The sequence below is a fragment of the Bos mutus genome, chromosome 15 (genome assembly GCF_027580195.1).
Source record: "Bos mutus isolate GX-2022 chromosome 15, NWIPB_WYAK_1.1, whole genome shotgun sequence".
Taxonomy (NCBI): domain Eukaryota; kingdom Metazoa; phylum Chordata; class Mammalia; order Artiodactyla; family Bovidae; genus Bos; species Bos mutus.
Window position 1 is genome coordinate 40,059,290 of NC_091631.1, and position 20,664 is coordinate 40,079,953.

General features: G+C 41.4%; 1 protein-coding gene across 11 annotated transcripts in view; it reads left to right on the forward strand.

Moving 5' to 3' along the window:
* Positions 1-17,701, forward strand: part of TEAD1 (TEA domain transcription factor 1) — a 274,281-nt gene extending 256,580 nt beyond the window's left edge. For all 11 annotated transcript variants that reach the window (XM_070383945.1, XM_070383946.1, XM_070383947.1 and 8 more), the window contains 2 exons: positions 3,670-3,822; positions 9,661-17,701. In XM_070383945.1, the coding sequence (XP_070240046.1) occupies positions 3,670-3,822; positions 9,661-9,774 (267 nt within the window). In that variant the 3' untranslated portion in view covers positions 9,775-17,701. The remainder of the gene's footprint in view (positions 1-3,669; positions 3,823-9,660) is intronic.
* Positions 17,702-20,664: the final 2,963 nt, after the last annotated feature.

The following is a 20,664-nucleotide window of genomic DNA, read 5'->3' on the forward strand; positions in this document are numbered from 1 at the left end:
AAGGCCAAAGAACGTTCAAATTAATGTACAGTTGCACTAATTTCACATGCTATCAAAGTAATTCTCAAAATCCTTTAAGCTCAGCTTTAACAGTATGTAAACCGAGAACTTCCAGAGGCACAAGCTGGATTTAGAAAAGGCAGAGGAACCAGAGATCAAATTGACAGCATTCATTGAATCATAGAAAAAGCAAGGTAATTCTAAAAAAACATTTACCTCTGCTTCATTGACCACGCTAAAGCCTTAGACTGTGTGATCATAACAAACTGTGGAAAATTCTTAAAGAGATGGTGATAGCAGACCACCTTACCTGTCCCTTGAGAAACCTGTATGCAGGACAAGAGGCAACAATTAGAACCAGACATGAAGCAAAGGACTGATTCAGAGAGTTGGGAAGGAGTATGTCAAAGCTGTTTATTGTCACCCTGCTTATTTAACTTATATATGGAGTACATCATGAGGAATGCTGGGCAGGATAACTCACAAGCTGGAATCAAGATTGCCAGGAGAAGTAACAACCTCAGATATGCAGAGGTTACCACTCTACTGGCAGAAAGCAAAGAGGTACTAAAGAGCCTCTTGATGAGAGTAAAAGAGGAGAATGAAAAGCTGGCTTAAAATTCAACATTCACAAAACTAAGATCATGCCATCCAGTCCCCATCACTTCATGGCAAATAGAAGGGGAAAAAGTGGAAACAGTGACAGATTTTATTTTCTTGGGCTCCAGAATCACTTGTGGAAGGTAACTGCAGCCATGAAATTAAAAGACACCTGCTTCTTGGAAGGAAAGCTATGAGAAACCTAGAGAGCATGTTAAAAAGCAGAAACATGACTTTGCTAAGAAAAGTCCGTCTAGTCAAAGCTGTGGTTTTTCCAGTGGTCATGTATGGATGTGAGAGTTGGACCACAAGGAAGGCTGAGTGCCAAAGAATTGATGCTTCCAAACTGTGGTGCTGAAGACTCTTGAGAATCCCTTGGATTCCAAGGAAATCAAACCAGTCAATCCTAAAGGAAATTAATCCTGAATATTCATCAGAAGGACTGATGCTGAAGCTGAAGCTCCAACACTTTGGCTACCTGTTGCAAAGACTCAATTCATTTTAAAAGACCCTGATACCAGGGAAGATGGAGGGCAGGAAGAGAAGGGAGCAACAAAGGATGAGATGATTGGATGGTATCACCAACTCAGTGGACATGAGTTTGAGCAAATTCCAGGAGATAGTGAAGGACAGGGAAGCCTGGCGTGCTGCAGTCCATGGGGTCGCAAATAGTCGGACATGACTTAGTGACTAAACAACAGAAGCATTTTCTGATATCTACTAGGGCGAATCAGTCTCCCTACGCTTTCTTTTCACATATTTTCTAGGCAGGTTACCAGCATTTATTCTTCCAAAGTTATGAGATCATTTTAAAAATGTAAAGAAAAACAGAAGTCTTATTTGAGCAACCTAATTGTAATTGCTGGCTTCCCTGGTGGCCCAGACTGTAAAGAATCTGCCTGCAATGCAGGAGACCCTGGTTCGATCCCTGGGTCTGAAAGATCCCCTGGAGAAGGGAATAGCAACCCACTCCAGTACTCTTGCCTGGAGAGTCCCATGGACAGAGGAGCCTGGAGGGCTACAGTCCACAGGGTCGCAAAGAGTCAGGCATGACTAACACAACAATAACAACAGCAACAATTGTAATTGCATTAGATTTAGATATTATTTAGGGGCAGTTTGATATTAAATCTTTCTAATCAAGAATCTATTTGCATTTTCATCTCATTTTATCTATTTTAGTAAGATTTTACGCTTTTCATATATAGATTCGTCTCTTTCTTGTTAAATATATCTCTAAATATTATATAAATTTGTTAATACAATTTTCAACTTCTAGATTTTAATTACTAGAAGAAACCTCCTACTTTTTGCATATCTATATTCTATTTGGCCATCTTGCCATATTCATTTATTTCTAGTGGTTTTTTCCCTCCAGATTCTTGGGTTTCCTATGATATATTATCTAGGCAGCAAAAAAGGAAGACTTTATTTTATCTCTTCTTTTCCAATGTTCTTGCCACTTTTATTATTATTACTGTTATTATTTTCTCACCTTCTTTTCATTTGCTAAAACTTCCAACACAGTTGTACAAAGAAATAAAAGAAATAGTGATGGTGAGTATCCTTATATGGTTACTGATGTCGTAGAAACCATTTTGATGTTTTAACATTGGATTTATTATTGGTTTTTATAAATGGTCTTTATTTTACGTTAAATTCTTTCTCTTCCTATTTAATTTGTTCTATTAGTACTAGCTGCAATATTTTATCAAATGCCTTTTCACCAACTCTTACTCTGTTTTTCCTCCAGTTTTTTGACATCACGAGTTAACATACATCCCGTGTATGAACCACCACAGCATTCCCAAAGAAAGCTCTACTTTGGTTCCCTTAATGCACTGTTTGCTGTTTTACATCACATGTTTGCATTGCATAAGTGATAGTAGCCTGTACTTTTCTTTTTTTATAAGCTCTTCATCATATGTCAGTATTGAACATACATCAGTTTTACAAAAATAGTTGGAATACCGACCTTTTTCTGTGGTATAGAATAGTTTGAATAACACTGAAAATGTCACAAGATGAAAATTCTTTGAAGGTTACATAAAATTTAGCTGTAAAACTATTCGTTCTTTGGACTGTTTTCAGTGGTTGATTTCTACATAGTTTTTAGTTATTTCTACAGTAATTGACCTTTATTTCCTTTGCATTCATTTGAGCTTTTATCTTTATTAATTTTTAGTTCCTGATTTTCCCAGATTTTGGTTTATTTTGTAGGGTTTATTTTTTAAGATGTGTACTGAGTTCTGTAACTTTTCATCTTTAATAACGAAGACATGAAGCTGCTTTCCTCCAAGTACAGCTTCATTGAGTCCCCAAAATTTGACGTAAATATTTTCTTTTTCATTACTCTTTAGATAGCTTGTCATTTCTTTTTAAATTCCTCTTTGATCCAAAGTATCTAAGAGTGTCTGTCTTCTCTCTGAGTGTTTCAGTGGGATCTTCAGATATGTATTTAAGTGTTTTGTCAGTCACCCAGTCATGTCTGACTCTTTGCAACCGCATGGACTATAGCCCGCCAGGCTCCTCTGTCCATGGAATTTTCCAGGCAAGAATACTGAAGTGGGTTGCCATTTCCTTCTCATATATATATGTATAAAACATCTTTAAAAATTAAAGACATAACGCAGCCAGGGGCTTTTGATCAGTGTGAAGCAGTTTTTCCTAAAGTAGAGAAATTAGCTGCATTGGTTTTTGGCCTGTGAGGCCTTATCACAGTAAAGAAAGATTTTCTGTGGGCTCTTTGAAGAATTGTGACTAGCTCTCACAAATTTCTAGGTAGGGAATCATTCAGCAGGCAATTACATTTTTTTTCCCGACCTTTGCTGAAAAAACATCTATACAACTTTTCATTAAAGTATTTTTACAATTTAAAAAAAAATTCCAGAAAAATAATGGATCCTGAGTATGGTGTTAAAATTGGAGTTAGGGTTTTCTTTAAGTAAAGTACACAAGTAGTGCAACATATGACAGCTGATTCATGTTGAAAAAGTGAAATGCTTTTATAGACAATCATCTTTTTCATGTATGTTCAAGTCAAAAGTATAAACCCTTTTTCCCTCACAGACGGAATACGCAAGGTTTGAGAATGGCCGATTTGTCTACCGAATAAACCGCTCCCCAATGTGTGAATATATGATCAACTTCATCCACAAGCTCAAACACTTACCAGAGAAATATATGATGAACAGTGTTTTGGAAAACTTCACAATTTTATTGGTAACTGTTTTGTCTCTTTCCTGTTTTGTCAGACTCAGCCATGAAGCTGCCAGGGAAGAGGGGCCTGGGTGGGTCTGGGTCCCAGGTGGTCAGTCAGCAGCTGAATTCATGCATCCGTAAGGCAAACTTGGTTTGGCTCAGGTTTGTGAAAGAGAAGGGCTCTCATCTGGCTGGGCTTTCTATGCTTGGCAGAACTGGAATTTGGGGAAGGCAGGTAGGGGTAATGAAACTAGATTCTCAATTCTGGTTGCAGATTAGAGAAACCTGAAGAATGTCTTAAAAATCCTGATAGCAGGACTACACCCTAGATCAGTAAACTTAGGAGCTCTGAGGATAGGACACAGGCACATATTTTTCTAAAGTTCCCCAGGTTATCCCAGCAGCAGCTAAACTGAAGTCTCAGCTGCCCCATAGTATACAAACCATAAATGAGGCAAAAGCTGAGTCAGCAGGTTTGTACTTAAGGCATACCTACACTCATTTCAGGAAGGGTTTACAAGGCCTTATTATAAGTAGCATATATTAATATAGCAAAATGTAAACTCTCTTACCAGGAGAAATATTAACTAGAATATAATGGCATAACCAGGAGCAGGAGAGGGGGAGAATATTTATGGGCTGAAAAGTATGGTCAAAACTTAACAGGCAGCTAAAGAGCAAGGAAAAACCAGTAGTGCTCAAGGTCCATGGTGGGAAAATTGTCCAGTTCCCTTGGGCAATGCTCTGTGTGTGTGTGTTTTTTTCTTCCCCAAATATTTAACTTTAAAACAATTTCTCGTGGAGACTTCATTTGGTGACTTAGGAAGGTTAATAAGTACAATGTTCTTCTCAAAATACACCCATAAAATATGTAGTAATGGATTTCATAAGGCTCGTTTTTCAAAAAATAACATTCCTTGGTTAAACCAAAGGCAAAATGCCAAAACAAAATTCAGTGGAAGCGATTTTGCTAAAAGGGGCAGCAGGACAGTATTGTAGTAAAATATTCAGCCCTCTGAAGGCCTGCTTTGTTATTCTTTGTTACCAGAATTTAGAATTAGAATACTTGAAGAGCAGGAATTTTGTACCTGGACTTTGGATCCAGTGGGACATTGTTTTCAATCAGCGTGTATGTTAGTCACTCAGTTGTGTCCAGCTCTTTATGATTCCATCGACCACAGCCTGCCAGGCTCCTCTGTCCATGAAATTCTCCAGGCCAGAACACTGAAGTGGGTAGCCATTCCCTTCTCCAGGGCATTTTCCCGATCCAGGGATCAAACCCAGGTCTCATGCATTGCACACAGATTCTTTCCCATCTGAGCCACCAGGGAAGCCCTGTAATGTACTGGTAAAAAAGAAAGAAAATAATAGGCTGTCCCCTAGTTTCTCCCAAAACCCTGATTTATGGTTTTTGCCCATTTTTTATGATGTAAATATACCTTCCCTGGGCACTTTGAAGCTACAGTGGCCATCTAGCTCGTGAAATTCCTCAATATATAACAATTACATTCAAAGCTAGTAGGAACCAGTTCCTGTATACCACTGTAAAAATAAATACATAAATAAAAATTAAGAAAGTTAAAACCTTCTGCATATTGGATTCATCCAGGACACTTTTAAAAATTCAGGGGACTTCCCTGGTGATCCATTGCCTAAGGCTCCAGGATCCCAATGCAGGGGACCGAGGTTCAATCCCTGGTCAGGGAACTAGATCCCACATGCTGCAGCTAAGACCCCAGTGCAGCCAAATAAGTAAATGTTCTTTAAAAAATTCTAAAGGATGGACCCGAGCAACATGGTTTTTGTTTATTTTTACTGCTCCCCAGGTAGTTCTGGCGTGCAGCCAGGCTGAGACGCATTGCTCTAAGGGATTGGTGAGTGAGCCACAGGGGGCCTCAGTTCACAGACACGTGATTATGGGCAGACATAGGCAGACAGATGGTTTTGTATATTGTTTTCATTTATTCCAAGGAGAGAATCTCAGTGGATTCTCCTGTGTCCATGTCCCTCTGAAACGTGGAAGCTAGTCATCTGGGAGAAAGTTTTAAAAATATATCCTTCACTAACTCTTCATTATTATCCTTTTCTTTAATGATCTTTGGTGAAAATTGAGCAGTTCAAGGTTTAGGATGCTGGCAGGTACTTGGCTGTAGATGCTTTTTGTTGCTACTTAAGGACATACGAATCACCTTAGTGCTCAGATGAGCAGAAGGTGAGTGTGGCATCCTTATGTGGAGGTTAAATAACCTCAGAAGTTAAGCAAAACTCTCTGAATGGATGGCTACCCTCCCTCTCCTGGAAGGAGTCTTAGCTGTTTCTTACAAATCAGTGAAACTATTTCAGCACATTAAGGAATACGTCCTCAGTCCCTAAAACCTGACCTCAAATACAACCAAAGAATATATGACCTGGGACAGTTGTGAGTATCTATTACCCACGGAACCCATTAACTATTATATTGGTAATGCCTCTTTGAAAACACGGCTTCCATTCAAAGAACTTACCAGGTAAAATTAATTTTAAAACATATCAACTACATAAATCCCTTTGTTATAAAGAATTAGTAGCTTTTAATAAATATGTGCTAGGAATGATATTTTTCTGTAGAAAAATGACATTAAGCCAACACTCCTGGGTAATGAAGTCATCTCACTGATAACCAGCAGAGATGGTGCTTTTCAGTGATTCCTTGGAGAGGGTGGGGTTACGGACAGGGCCAGGGTGACAGCTGCTGGACATAGTTGACGTGTTTTACTAGATCATTGAATACAGAACCTGTATGTCACCAGGACCAGTTCCAGGCACTTACTGGCCTGTAGGGTAGTCTCTGGTTTCATCAGGATGACTCTGGAATTGAGGTGACCCTGTAGGTTCAGGGCCCTAATAATGGCAGTCAGGCCAAGGAAGACATTAACTGAATTGTGGGCCAAGGATTCCAGTCATCTTTCAAGGTCATACTTTGACATACAGCTTGCTAGAAACATTTTTTTCTTTCCTCCTTCATCTCAAGCAAGAAGCGTAAATAGGATATAGGATATATTCTTTCATAGAAAGTTTTCAAGAAGGTCAGCTAGATCACAGAGGTTCCAGGCACAATGCTGAATCTTCTGTAGGTTATGAAATTCTCACTGCGGAACTGTGAGGTCATTTGTATTCCCATTTTATGGATAGAGGAATGTTAGGCCTCCCTGAGGTCACAGAGCCAGTGATAGACATAAATTAAGATTTGAATTGATAGAAAAGACACTTTCCAGGGTATGTCGTGGTCATGGAATGAGAAGACTTGGGTTTAGGACCCAGTTCTACCTATGACCTTGGTTAAGTGACTTAAAATCTCCAGACCTCATTTTTCCTCCATTTACAAAGTGCTCAAGTCTGCCCTCTCCACTTCATTGGTTACTGAGAGTGTTTTCATTTGTTCAGCTAAACTATGGCGAGGTTTGCTAGCTGCTGCAATGCAGCGCAAATAAAACACAGGAAACGTGAGCCTGGTGAGGGAACGAGGCAGATAAATAGATGATGACCTTGCAAGGCCATCAGGGCTGTGGTACACTTGTGAAAAAGAGTAATTGAACTGCCTGAGCAGGCACCTGTAGTTTGAGTGAGGTAGGGAATCCTCAGGGATGTTAAAAGATGATGTTTAAGTTGCCTTGATGGATAAGCAGATGCATTTTTCAGCTTTACCAAGAAAAGGGTCATTCGACGGGTGCATACTGACGTGTCAGGCGCAGAGCTGCGGCATACTGGACAGTCGGGGCAGGCACCGTGGGGTCTGGTGAGAGAGGTGGGCATTTGTCAAGCACAGGGAGTCACCAGATGCATGACTCAGCTGTGGCAGATGGTTGATAAAGGTTGGTGCATGGTGCCAAGAGGTGTGTAATGAGAGGTCAGGGAGGGCTTCTCTGAGCAACAAACAACGGAAAGGTGTCTGCCAGGTGGCTAAATAGGCAGAGAGGGGAGAGAATACTGCGTGTAGGAGGAAATGCAGCACTGGGAGGACTGGAAACAGCAGTGTGCCTGGCATAGGGAGAAAGAGGAGGGCCGCAAGCAGGGTACTGGGCAGGTAGGACCAGCCGGACTGGGCCCTGTCTCTCTCATGCTCATCCTTGTAGGATGAGAACAGGCTTTTTCTTCATCCTGAATTTCAAAAGAGTCCATTCAGTTTTTAAGCAGGAGGGTGGTGGTGTCAGATTTCTCTCTCTTTCAAGGTCACAGTGGCTGCTGTGTGCAGATGGAGCTGGTGCCCAGCAAGGGTGACTCCTGGTAAGGGAGTCCAGATCAGGTTTGCTGGTACCTTGGGTTGTGGCAGTGGGGAAGAAAAGATAGATTAAGAACTCTTGAGGAGGTAAAAGCAGCAGAACATGACATTTGTTTGGATGTGGGGATGAGGGAGAGAGATTTCAGTCATGAAAGACTTGCACACTTGGAGTATTTGATCTGTAAGGGAAGTGGCAGGGAGTGAGACTAGAAAAGCAGGTGGATGTTAGTATTGGAAAAACTTTATTACCCAGAAAAAGTAGATGATTCATCATTGTATGCATTCATTTATTTAGAGCAGCATGGCATAACAGGTAAGAAAAAGGTCTTCAGAGTCAGAAGATCTGGGTTTTTTGTTGACATTGAAAGTGAAAGTGAAGGTCACTCAGTTGTGTCTCACCCTTGCTATCCCATGGACTATACAGTCCATGGAATTCTCCAGGCCAGAATACTGGAGTGGGTAGCCTTTCCCTTCTCCAGGGGATCTTCCCAACCCAAAGATCAAACTCAGGTCTCATATTGCAGGCGGATTCTTTACCAGCTGAGCTACAGGGGAAGCTCAAGAATACTGGAGTGGGTAGCCTATCCCTTCTCCAGCGGATCTTCCCGACCCAGGAATCGAACTGGAGTCTTCTGTATTGCAGGCAGATTCTTTACCAGCTGAGCTAGGAGGGAAGCACCTCGTTGACATTAGTACAACCTTAAACAAATTAACCCCAAGCATCCTCCATTGTCATACGGGAATGAAATGATACCTGCTGCTGGAGTTGGAATATTACATGAGATTCTTCCTGCAGAGTGTTCAATACCGAGGAGATGCATAGCTAACAGTCAACAGATGGTGGCTGTTATTCTGTGAATTTCCATCCATTCAGCAAATACAGTAGACCCTTGAACTGCATAGGTTTGAACTGCATGACTGTTCTTTTACTCAGCACTTGCTTCACTGAGTCCAGGCACTACATGTTAAAGCAGTGGTGAGTTAAGTGACTCACAGAGCTATGTCTCCCATTGACTATTGTGCAACAAAATTTAGTAAAGTTGAGGGATAAGATAGGAAACAGTTCCCAGGATAAATGACTATCCTATGGGACAGAATTATAAAAAATTCTCTATGTTGTTAAAAAAAAAAGTCACAGCCCTCCCCGCTCAAAAAAAACTCACACTAATTCTTGTGGTGTCTTCTTAGGCTCAGATTATGAATGAGACCCCATCTTTAAGGTCTTTCTTACATATGGTAACTAAACTTAGATAGGATTTAAGTTGGACCCTTAGTATCCTGAGTTTGTGCAGGAGGGGGCAGAGTGAGGCTGAATAGATCTCTAATTAACCGACTTTTTGAACTTTAGACTTTGTATCTGTCTCTGAGTAAACCATTTCATCATGGTACAGGTGGAATATTTTTATTCATGTGGTGTTTGATACAGATATATATGTGTGTGTGTATATATATAAAACTTGTAAAAATTTTATTGAAGTGTAGGGGATTTATAATGTGTTAATTTCTGCTATACAGCAAAGTGATTCAGTTATACATACATACATATATACATGTACTTTCTTTTTCACAATCTTTTCCATTTACACTTTTTTTTTTAACAGGTGGTAACAAACAGGGATACACAAGAAACTCTCCTGTGCATGGCCTGTGTATTTGAAGTTTCAAATAGTGAACATGGAGCACAGCATCATATTTACAGGCTTGTAAAGGACTAAGCGTGGTTATTTATATATATAGATATCTGTATATACACACACACGTATGTGCACACACACACACACTCTCTCCATGATCGAACGACTGACTGTAAACCTCACCATGCAGGGGTGCTGCCCTGGCCCTGAGGTCACCCCGATTTTTCTAAATCCTGTTTGAAGTCATTTTTTCATGTGTTCATACTCATTGTAGCTGTGAAGTTCTGGTACAGTTGTAAAAAGAGAAATTGAGTTGTTTCTGTGTGTTATTCAGATCCACAGCCCACGATTCCTCAGAAAGGTGAACCTTAAGAACCCAAGTCTCTGTCTGCAGAGACCTGTTTCTCATTGTGGTAGGAAAAAAAATTGAGACAGAGCATTTGCCATTGGACATTTACAGCGTTTATACAAATGTATTTAGTGTGTTTTTTTTTCCAACATAAAATTCTTGTTTTAAGATACAAGTAAAATTAATCTTTAAATATAAATGTAAATTAGTACACAAAACTAAGAATCTTTAGACTTATCTTTGTAACTAATTAGGGTGGAAGTTATGAAAGAATGTAATTCACTAAATTATTTTTTAAATGAAACTCTTCTTTCCTTTTGAAACCAAATGTTAAAATATAGCCTTAAGAAATACTTGGTAGAAATATCCTAATGAGACAAATTTGTACTTTTTTCCTCAAGGTTAAAACTAATCTCCTAATCCATTAAACTCTTGAAACAGGTATTACAGAGGAAGAAAACTTCACCCCTTATCCTTAACATATATAGTATATTTAAAAAATATAAAATTGTATTGTACTAATGTGATGATTATTTAATGAAAAAAAAAGATGGCTCTTTTTGCAATAAGTAGATAAATACTGAAAATCTAAGCTTACAATGTTTATAGTCTTGTGTGTGCAGTTATATTTTATATGGACAACCAAATTTTTTTATTAAGATGAGTAAATATTTGAACCACTGAAATTTAATAACAAAAATTCAAAATTGGCATGAATACTGCATTGTGAGCTGCAAATTATGGAAAACCCTGTGGCTGGGAGAAATTTCATCAAACCAAACTTGCAAAGGCTCATCAGTTTTAGGATTTCTGCTCCCCAGAACATCACAAGCATACTCACCAGCCTGTGGATAAGTTATTTCTGGTGATCCAATATGCATATTAACCTGTTGTAACTATGTGTGTGTGTGTGTGTTTGTGTGTACATACACACATATACATATATAGTTATTCAACACTTATTTATTGAACATCTGTTCAGTGTCACTCAGTTTGCTAGGTGCTGATATATGTATTTCTCAATCTGTGTCCGTAGATCTTGGTGTATTCTCTAAGGACACCCATTTTCTTGACATCTCTCAATAAGTCACAATACTTAGTTGACTGAGGCTGAAGAGGCTCGGCTATCTATCTCTGCCCTTTCCAAACAGGTTCATTTGGGAGGTTTCCTTCCCTAGAGAGATTCAACTTTCCAACCCATGTATTCCAAAGCATTGTCCAGGCAGAGATGGTTTGGTGTGGTCACATGTCTTGTTACTTCCATACATTGGGAAGGGGACAGGGCATACTCCCCACTTTCCTGGAGGAAATTGACTTGTTGATAATCGTCAGGAATGTTAACACTACAGAACATGAAATGTCTTGCAAGTTTTAAAGCATGTCAAGACTTTTACATCAAGCCAGAAAAATAAAAAAAGACTTTGTACTGTCACATTCAAGTAACCTACACACCCTCTTCCCTTTCCCCTCAACCAACTGTGACCCTGCTTATGTATTGGCTAGTATCTGAGGTCAGGAGCATGAGGGTGTGGCTGGCTTGTGGAAACAGAATGCTGAACCAAGCCTGACCGCACCCAAACCCATGACCCTGGTCCCTGGGAAGACCAGAGGAAAAAGTGCAGAACTTTCCCCTTTTGGAATGCACATCCCTTACGTAAGCCAGCAGGATGGTGTGCATCTTCCCTCCATAAACAGACTACAGTTTGTTCCCTGATTCTGAGGGGACCTTTGAAGAGTTGACCCAGCGGCCCACCCTTCCATCTGGTCTTCGGCCCAAGTATTAAGCTTCTCCCTTGGTCATCATACTTATGACTTCTCTTGGTCACCCCTCTTCCAGGTGCTTCTTTTGCTCCCATCTCCTGCATCTTACTGAAAATTATCCCCAGTCTTCTCAGGACCTAGGGGTGCAAGTGATCTTATGTGGCTAAAAGCCAGGCCATCCCAGAACTTCAGGGGGAGAGGTATTTGGTTCACGTTCTCTCCCAGGAATGGAAGTCTTCCATGCTGCCAGGAGGGCTCTTAGGATTTACTTTTTTCAAAGCACAAATAGACTGAGACCCTGAAACACCAGCTAGAGACTAGTTCTGTTAACTAAAGAGTAGGTCATTCCCTGGCCTCACAGAGTCAGGCTAGGCCCTCTGATACTTGTCCTCTTCCTCCAAATGCCTTTGTAGTTGAGTTTGGGGTCTCCACGGATGACCTTGAGGGTTACTTTTTGCTCTTAAAACAAGTTTGCTTCTTGTCTTGTTCTAAAGGTTTCTCCAGGGCAGGTAGTTTTCCTGTCTTAACCACTGGTCCATTTCTCTGTCTCTTCTAAATTAGACCCTGGAATTAGATTTGTGTGACAACATCTAATCCAAGTCTGATTTTTGGTCTTTGACCATTCATGGCAGAGTCTTATTCATTCGTCAAGCTTTCTGAACCATAAAGAAGCCTTTCCAAAACTCTGTCCTCACGGCTGTCTGCTAGGTGCTCCATCTCCTGGTTGACCCTCCACTACCAGGATTGATTCAGGGACATCTTGTGCTTTCACTGGAGAGTTTGGAGGCCACTTTCCACAGCCTGAGTAGGGAGAAACTAAAGAACTGATCTTTGGTCTCTTGGCATTCATTTCCCATCTTAGCAAGAGACCTAAGTAAAGTCGAGGTTTTTTCAAAACATGTCCTAGAATCCCAGAATGTCTAAGCTACCCTAGACCAGGGTTTCTCAACCCTTTCTAGACCCTTTGACATTTGGACCAGATACTTCTTTGTGGTGCAGGGCTGTCCTGTGCCTTGTAGGAGGTTTCGCAGCATCCCTGGCCTCTGCCCACTAGACACACTCTTTCCCCACTTGTCACAATCCCAAGTGTCTCCAGACAGTGCCAAATGTCCCATGGGCCACAGAATTGCCCTTGCTTGAAAAGCACTGCCCTACATCCAAAGGTCACAAATGCCATATTTGACATCTTCTTTTTCCTTCCATTTTATCCTGAGAAAGCTTCTCTCCTGGGAGCCTTGTTTCAGGCCATCAAGAGACAGGTAGGAATATTACTCAAATGACATATTGTCCATGTTTCTTCCTGTTTCAGAGCTTCTACTTCACAACAGAGTCTCTCAGCTACAAGTATTCTTTCCTTCCTCCCTGGGGAAATTGGGGACAACTGGTTACCAACATCCTATGATCAACTCATACTGCTTAAAGAGCATTTCTAATTTGCTCTTGATTCCTTATTTCATCTGGTTAGAAAATGCCACCTATTTTCATTATTTCTTATAAGGTTATTGTTCTCATAATCAGACCTTTGATCATTTTAGTGAATTTCTTCTGGTCTTCTACTTTTAGCGTTAGACTCAATGTTTTTTGTAGAATTTATAGAGACTTCTGGAACACTTCATCTTTAAGGATGGAGGAGAGAAGGATTCATTTTGTAAGAGGACTACTAGAGTTTTTCTTTACTAAGCTATGGGAGAGCACAGTCTACAGGCATACCTCGGAGGTAGCACAGGCTTGGTTCCAGAGAACCACGAAAAAGCAAATATCACAGTGAAACAAGTCACACCGTGCATGTGAAAGTTAGGTTTACACTATATTGTAGTCTATTAAATGTGCAATAGTATTATGGCTAAAAAAAATCAGTGCACATACTTTAATTAACATATTGCTGGAAAATGCCAAAACAATTACAATAGTAACTTAAAGATCATAGATCACCACATTAAAAATATGAAAATAAGGAAAAAGTTAGAATATTGTGAAAATTATCAAAACAGGACACAGGGACACAAAGTGAGCAAATGCTGTTGGAAAAATGATGCCAGTAGACTCATTTGATACAAACCCTCAATTTGTAAAAACTGCAATATTTGTGAAACGTGAGAAAACGAGGTATGCCTGTGACCTCCTCCAGTTTGTAGATGAGAGAGTTGAGACCCGGAGGAGACATGACTTGCCCAGAGTCACGTGCTGGTCAGTGACAGCTGACTAGGAAGGCTTTAGTTGCCACTAGATCCTTGGCCTTTTGGTGGGGGTTGTTCCTCTTTGGTGCTCAGTGAGGAAGAGAGGGAGAGGAAGACCCTTCTTCTGCCAGAGCAAGAGCATCCTCCGGGGTTGATGCTGCTTCTTCCTTGAGGGTCCTATTGGGGAGGCACCCACCAGCAGACAGGAAAGCTGATGAGCCTTTTCCTTACCCCGAGGACAGTTCACCTGCCACAGGCTCTGAATCAAATTTCTCTTCACAAAACATCCCAGCAGCAAAGTCCCACTCTCAGACCAGCCAAAAAAAAAAAAAAAAACCAGCCCCCATGCCCAGAACTTGATGTTACAGACCCAAGTCTTCTCTTTAGGTCTCAACACTCTAGCGGCCTTTGCAGTTTGTTTTTGTACAAACATAAATTATTTAAATCACACAAGATGACAGTCAACTTTTCAAACCAGGTACCGATCACTTGTATGATTTTTGTGTATGCTCTGGTACACTACGCCTGTGCTAACGAAGGCTAGAACCCATTTTGTGTGTTGGTGTTCACACCTGTGACATTAAGAGGATACGTCTGCATTGCTTCTTTCCTTCTGTTGATGTTTCTGTGGCGAAACCCTGCACATGTCATTTCTGAAAAGCCTTAAATCTTCGCGATGTTGCATGTAGGGTTTGCAGTGCAGAAGGCTGCCTCGGAACTGTGAGCCCTTTTGTAAGCTGGAAGCATTTCTCTTACTATTGTTACTTTTGTAGGAAGTTTTCAATTCAGAGCTGCCAAAGCGTTCAGTAAGCAGTGCCTTAGTGATACTTAGTCGTGCCGCCAGCCTTTTCTCACACCGGTTCTCTATGTCCCTTTACTAATCGGCTCAGTATTTAAAACAGAACAAGCAAGCATTGTTTTCCATTTTGTTTTTCGTAAGCCCATTTTTCTTCATATCTATAGAAAACTGACTTCTTGGTCTGAAATCCGAAATGAACAGAAGTCAGTTCATTGACCACACCGTCCAATGTCTATACCAAAATGGAAGGTCTTGCAACTTCATAGTTTACTATGAAAAACAAATTGTACACTTTAAATGTTGCCTTTTAAATCCACGACCAAAAACTTAGCTATTTGTGAACCTTCTGCACTCTAGCATGAAAGTGCCTTTGGTTTGAGATTCCAGCTTAGAAAAGTGCTGCCATAATCATGATAATTTGTAGAGAGACCAAAAATATTCTGAGATCACCGTAATGCCTTTGGTTTACCGGGATGAATAACCAACGACAGGCCTCTGTTCACAAGAGCACGACATGGACCCCGCCTGCTGTGCATCATACGCCGTAGGGGACCCCCCCCACCACTCCCAGCCCTGGAGCCCACGGCAGCAGGAGGATCCCCAGAAACTGGTATGTTTGTGTGCCATGACCCAGTACGCCATCTCTGCCCATCACCCAGCCCTGCGTCCGCCCGAGGGGACTTGCACACAACCCGCAGGCTGTCAGCCAGTGGACAGATGTGACCTTCTCCGTACGCTTGTGCTCAGTCTGTAGAGCCTGCCTTTCCACTCAGATGCCAGCTCGCACTTCTCCGGTTTACGCAGTGATACCGTTTTGAAAGTTGGAAGCCTCAAACTGAGATGACAGTGCAGAACAAAAAATGGTTTAGGGTCATCACAATTGACGTGTTCTTCTTAGGGCGAAAATGTTGACTCTGAGTGTTGTCTGAATGTGCTATGAGAAACTCCCAAAGAGTACCACTCACAATTCGGAATTTTCAAAGAATGTTCCAGCCCTCTAAAGGGCAACTCTTTTAGAGTCCCTGTTGGCTTTTATCAAAACTTTGTGTAAATTGGGAAAACTGATAGAGGGGAGGAAGAGGAGTGAAAAGGACGAGAAGGCAAAAACACCAGCCAAATAAAAGCCAGGACAAAAAAAAAAGATTGTTCTTTACCAATATAGACTTTACAATGACATTAGAATCGTTGAAAGTTAGCCTCTGAATGTGTATAATCCATCTGTTTCTACCTGGTGTCTTTAAGAATACCCTCTTTGGGCTCTCTGAAACTTCAGGAGTGATTTCTATCCACACCAAGTTGTGAGTGCTCATAGAAGTTTATACAATGAAAAAAAAAAAAGTCAAATGAAAAGGAAAATTGCTCAACACAAGTTATAGTTAGCTGCTTGAATTCAGCCCCTCCCTGTCATGTCAAGACTACACCACAACTTGGAAGAAATTAATCAAATATTTGTTTTCCTATTTCCCTCTTCAACTGTTCCTGTGCTTTCTTTGGCAATAGTTTTCTCTCAATAACTCATTGCTTATATTGTTAAGAATGAAGGTTTGTGTTTAAAATGTATTGCATTGCAAAGGATAGTTTCACTGAAGTCATGCACCATTAAATAAGATGAAATATTTGTATTTATTGTCCTACTTCCTAAGCTGTTAACTTGTTTTATTCTCTGTGAATTTGCATTGAGTCTGTCATATGCCCCACTCCATCATTTTAATATTTGAAATGGCATTCATTTTCCCTCTCTGTTCATCATTAAGTGGGGTCAGATTCCAAAAGATTCCACCTCTCTCAGGCTGGCTCTCTTTCGTCTGACTTCCATTGTGAAAATTTCTCATTCCCCTTTTTCTTAAGAGAGGCTGACAGAATCTAGGTATAAATCAATTGGAAACCAGTCTCTGGTTTTCTCTCTCCCTCCCTCCCTTTCTTTCTTCTTTCTCTTTTCCTTTTTGCCTCAGTCCTTTTCTGTGATTAGTTTCACTGTGTAAATTAGATATGAACTGCACTTCTTAAAAAAAAATCTCCCTGTTACCTCCTTAAAAGAGTCCCTTCCGTAGGCCTTTCTCAGTAGGCTCATGACTGCAGATAAGGAAGAAAAAAACAAGTAAAAACAAAAACTACGTGCCTAAAAATGACAAAAAAAAAGTTTTGTAACATTTAAAAAAGAAACCTGAATAGCCTTTAATTCTTATGAATATGCTTACATTTTATGTAAATTGGTTTTTGCCACGTGTGTTTGTTCACATTCTCAGTGACTTAATGGGATTCTCACAGTCTGTGTCTTCGTGTCACGTGTATAAAATGGGCTTGTGATGTAAGCGTTTCATCTGCTCAGTGGTTCCTTCAATATTGTACTGCTGTTGGGAGCGGGCTGAGGAGTCTGCCTTTGGGCAGTAAGCTTCCTCTTGGAGAGATTGGAGAGACAGGGGGTGGGGGGTGCAAATTCTCACATATGTTTTCTTAACCTATTTGCAGAAGCTTTCAAAAGGCATTTGGTTAAACCTCTTGGCAGTACAGTATTCTTGTATTTGTTAATGTCTGTGTTTAGGTACTGGTACCTTTTTGTTTAAAAATGTTCTAAGTGTTGGCTTTAAAGTGAATTTATCTTTAGTATGATAGTTATATGAAAATTATAGGGTTTGTGTGCAGAGAATTTTTTTATAAAGTGCTTTGTAAAAAAAAAAAAATGTATTCTAGCTTTCGCGGTACATATGTGTGATAACTGTAATATCCATGACAGTTAAGTGCAATTATTTCATCACTCTAAAAATGCTATTTTTGTGTCAGTTCCTGCAGGTGTTTTCATGTCTTTGCAAAGTGACACATTTTGATGCCTTCTTGATAAAGTGGTAGACATTTTGTAGCTTTATAGAAACTTTGTATTCATACGGTATCAATGAAAAATAAAGAAAATGAAAGTGTGGGTCACCTTTTTTATCTGCAGAAATGTATGTTGTTGAAAATGAAAAGGTGTTTTGTGTGTTATGTGTGAATTTATGAAGGACAGAGTGCTGCTGCTGCTGCTAAGTCGCTTCAGTCGTGTCCGACTCTGTGCGAGCCCATAGACGGCGGCCCACCAGGCTCCCCCGTCCCTGGGATTCTCCAGGCAAGAACACTGGAGTGGCTTGCCATTTCCTTCTCCAATGCATGAAAGGGAAAAGTGAAAGTGAAGTCGCTCAGTTGTGCCCGACTCTTCGAGACCCCATGGTCTGCAGCCTACCAGGCTCCTCCGTCCATGGGATTTTCCAGGCAAGAGTACTGGAGTGGGGTGCCATTGCCTTCTCCGAAGGACAGAGTAAAGGAGGTTAAAGTAGTGATCTTTTAATGGTGTCCACTCAGCTCAGTATAGTAACTGCAGCATGAGTGTTAATGTCTATGAGGGTTTCTTCCTTTGTTTCCCTTTTTAAATTGATGTAATTGATTTACATTGTTTTAGTTTCAAGGGTGGAGCAAAGTGATTCAGTTATACATACATACATATGTATTTTTTCATATTCTTTTCCCCTGTAGGTTATTACTCTCTTTAGTAGTGTGTTAGTAAAATTGTTAGCCCGCCGTGCTCAGTGCATGCCAGGAGCCGGGGGTAGAACAGTGGATGTGAGAAAGAGGTAACTAAAGGGCGGTGGGTGCCCACACGGTGCATGCTGAGCTGTAACCCTTGCCCCGTCCTCAGGTGTGTGCAGCACACGCACACACACACACACACACACACACACACAACAAAGCCTTGGATTCACTAAGTTTAATGCATGCTGGGCACTGGGCCAGTGTGCTGGTACAGCGTGTGACTCTCACAGCTGTCCTGATGACAGTGATGTTATCTCACACATACATGCACACACACACACACACACACACACACCCCCGCAGCCAAGCCTTGCTCAGGAAGGGGCAGGTGGTCCAGGGTTGTGACTGGTGAGTGGTGAAGCCTTCAATAGAGCACCCTGGCTTTGACTCTTGGCCCCTGCCTTTTGACTCACTGAGACTCTGTGGAAGCCACTCGAGGCTCAGGGGCAGAAATCTGGGGGTTGGGGGACTTCCTTAAACAACAATAACCGTGGGCTTCTGATAGCAGGACCCAATGTACCCTGGGATCCTTCAGTTTGAACTAGACCTCAGGTGGTCTTGCTTCTCCCCATTTCTTTGAAATCTGAGATGCAACCTGCCTCAAATCCCAAGGCACTGTGCAAGTGGAAACAGAAAAATATTGGGTTCCATTTTCTTTGAAAGAGGCATGTGTTTAGGAAGCTGCTGTTCGAGAGAAGGAGGTTGTCCAGCGAGCTATCCAAGGCAGAGGGAAGCAAACTGGGGTGTTTTGCTGAGGCCCTGTTATATGCCAGTTCCCTTCACACTCACGACATCCTTTAACCCACATCCTCTTGAGTAAAAGAATCATTTCCAATTTTCCAATAAGGAAATGGGAGCCCAGAGAAGCTAATCCTTGTTAAGATCATAAAAGCTAGTAAGTGGTAAGAATTTAGAAGTGGAAAAGCCTCCTCCCTTGTAGTCCTGGCTCTGGTGCTGGCTGTGTGGTACTTTGGCCCTGCACTTTCTGTAAAACAAGATGCTTTTGCACATCAAAAACATCCTTGTTACTGCCTGCAGTTCTAGTTAACTTGAGTTCAGCGGAGAGAGTGGCATGCTAGGGAAACTAACATCAGTGAGGAGAGAGATTGAAGACACATGGGGGAGATTAAATAAGCCTTCTTGTAAGATTGAGAGTCAAGAAATGTCCCTAGGAACCCTGATCATTTCTTCTGCCTTACAGCCGACTGAGGACTCTCATCAGCATGGCTACTGCCTATTGACGGCTAAATTAGCTGCTGCTGTTAAGTGATCAGTGAGCAACTGATAAGGATTCCAACTCAAAAGGCACAAGTGTTGGGTAAGCTTGTGAAGCCTTAGAGTTTTTTAGTTGCCTTTGAACTTCTATTTAAAGCCGCATATGCCAGTTTTATCTAGGTGGTTGTAACTAGCAAAGAGTCAGGCTGCAAGAAGCAATTGCTGGAAGCAATGAGATGAGACGGAGAGGACTGGGGGGAGGCAAACACTTCATCTTGTGAGGCATCTGTTTCAAATGAGGCCTTACCATCGTCTCCAGGCAGAGGGATTGGACTGCTAGCCTGGAAGGTTTCGAGAAATCTGAGGTTCAGCACTCTCAGGGTTCCACCCAGATGTTCCCATTCCGTGTTTCAGTGCCCCACTCCTTATCTATTAGGGCCTCAGGAAACTTGTGAGAGCTGTAAATTCAGCTTTATTTGTAATTTCTGGCTTGATTTCTAGCACCGTCTGTCCTTCAACTGCCTGACCTAAGGATCTCTTTCAGCGCTGCCAGGGAGATCTTCTATGCCATGACCTGAGTTGAGCCTGGCATTTTCTTCCTCTTTGCACCAATTGCACTTAGCAACAACCAACCTATTAATACCACCAACCAATCATAATTAACGCCACCCATCGCTCTAGCATGCTAGAGATGGTGTAAGGTAGGGCATCCCCTTCCTTGTGGAACCAATGCCAGTTTATGACAGGTGCTTAGTCATTCAGTCATGTCTGACTCTGTGACCCCATGGACTGTAGCTTGCCAGGCTCCTCTGTTCATGGGATTCTCCAGGCAAGATGACTGGAGTGGGTTGCCATGCCTTCCTCCAGGGGACCTTCCCAACCCAGGGATTGAACCCAAGTCTCCCGAAATCCTCAGTCAGTATTAGGGGGCTTCCCTCATAGCTCAGTCAGTAAAGAATCTGCCTGCAATGCAGGAAACCCGGGTTTGATTCCTGGGTCAGGAAAATCCTCTGTAGAAGGAAATGCCAACCCACTCCAGTATTCTTGACTGGAGAATCCCATAGACAGAGGAGTCTAGCGAGCTACAGTCCATGGGGCTGCAAGAGTTG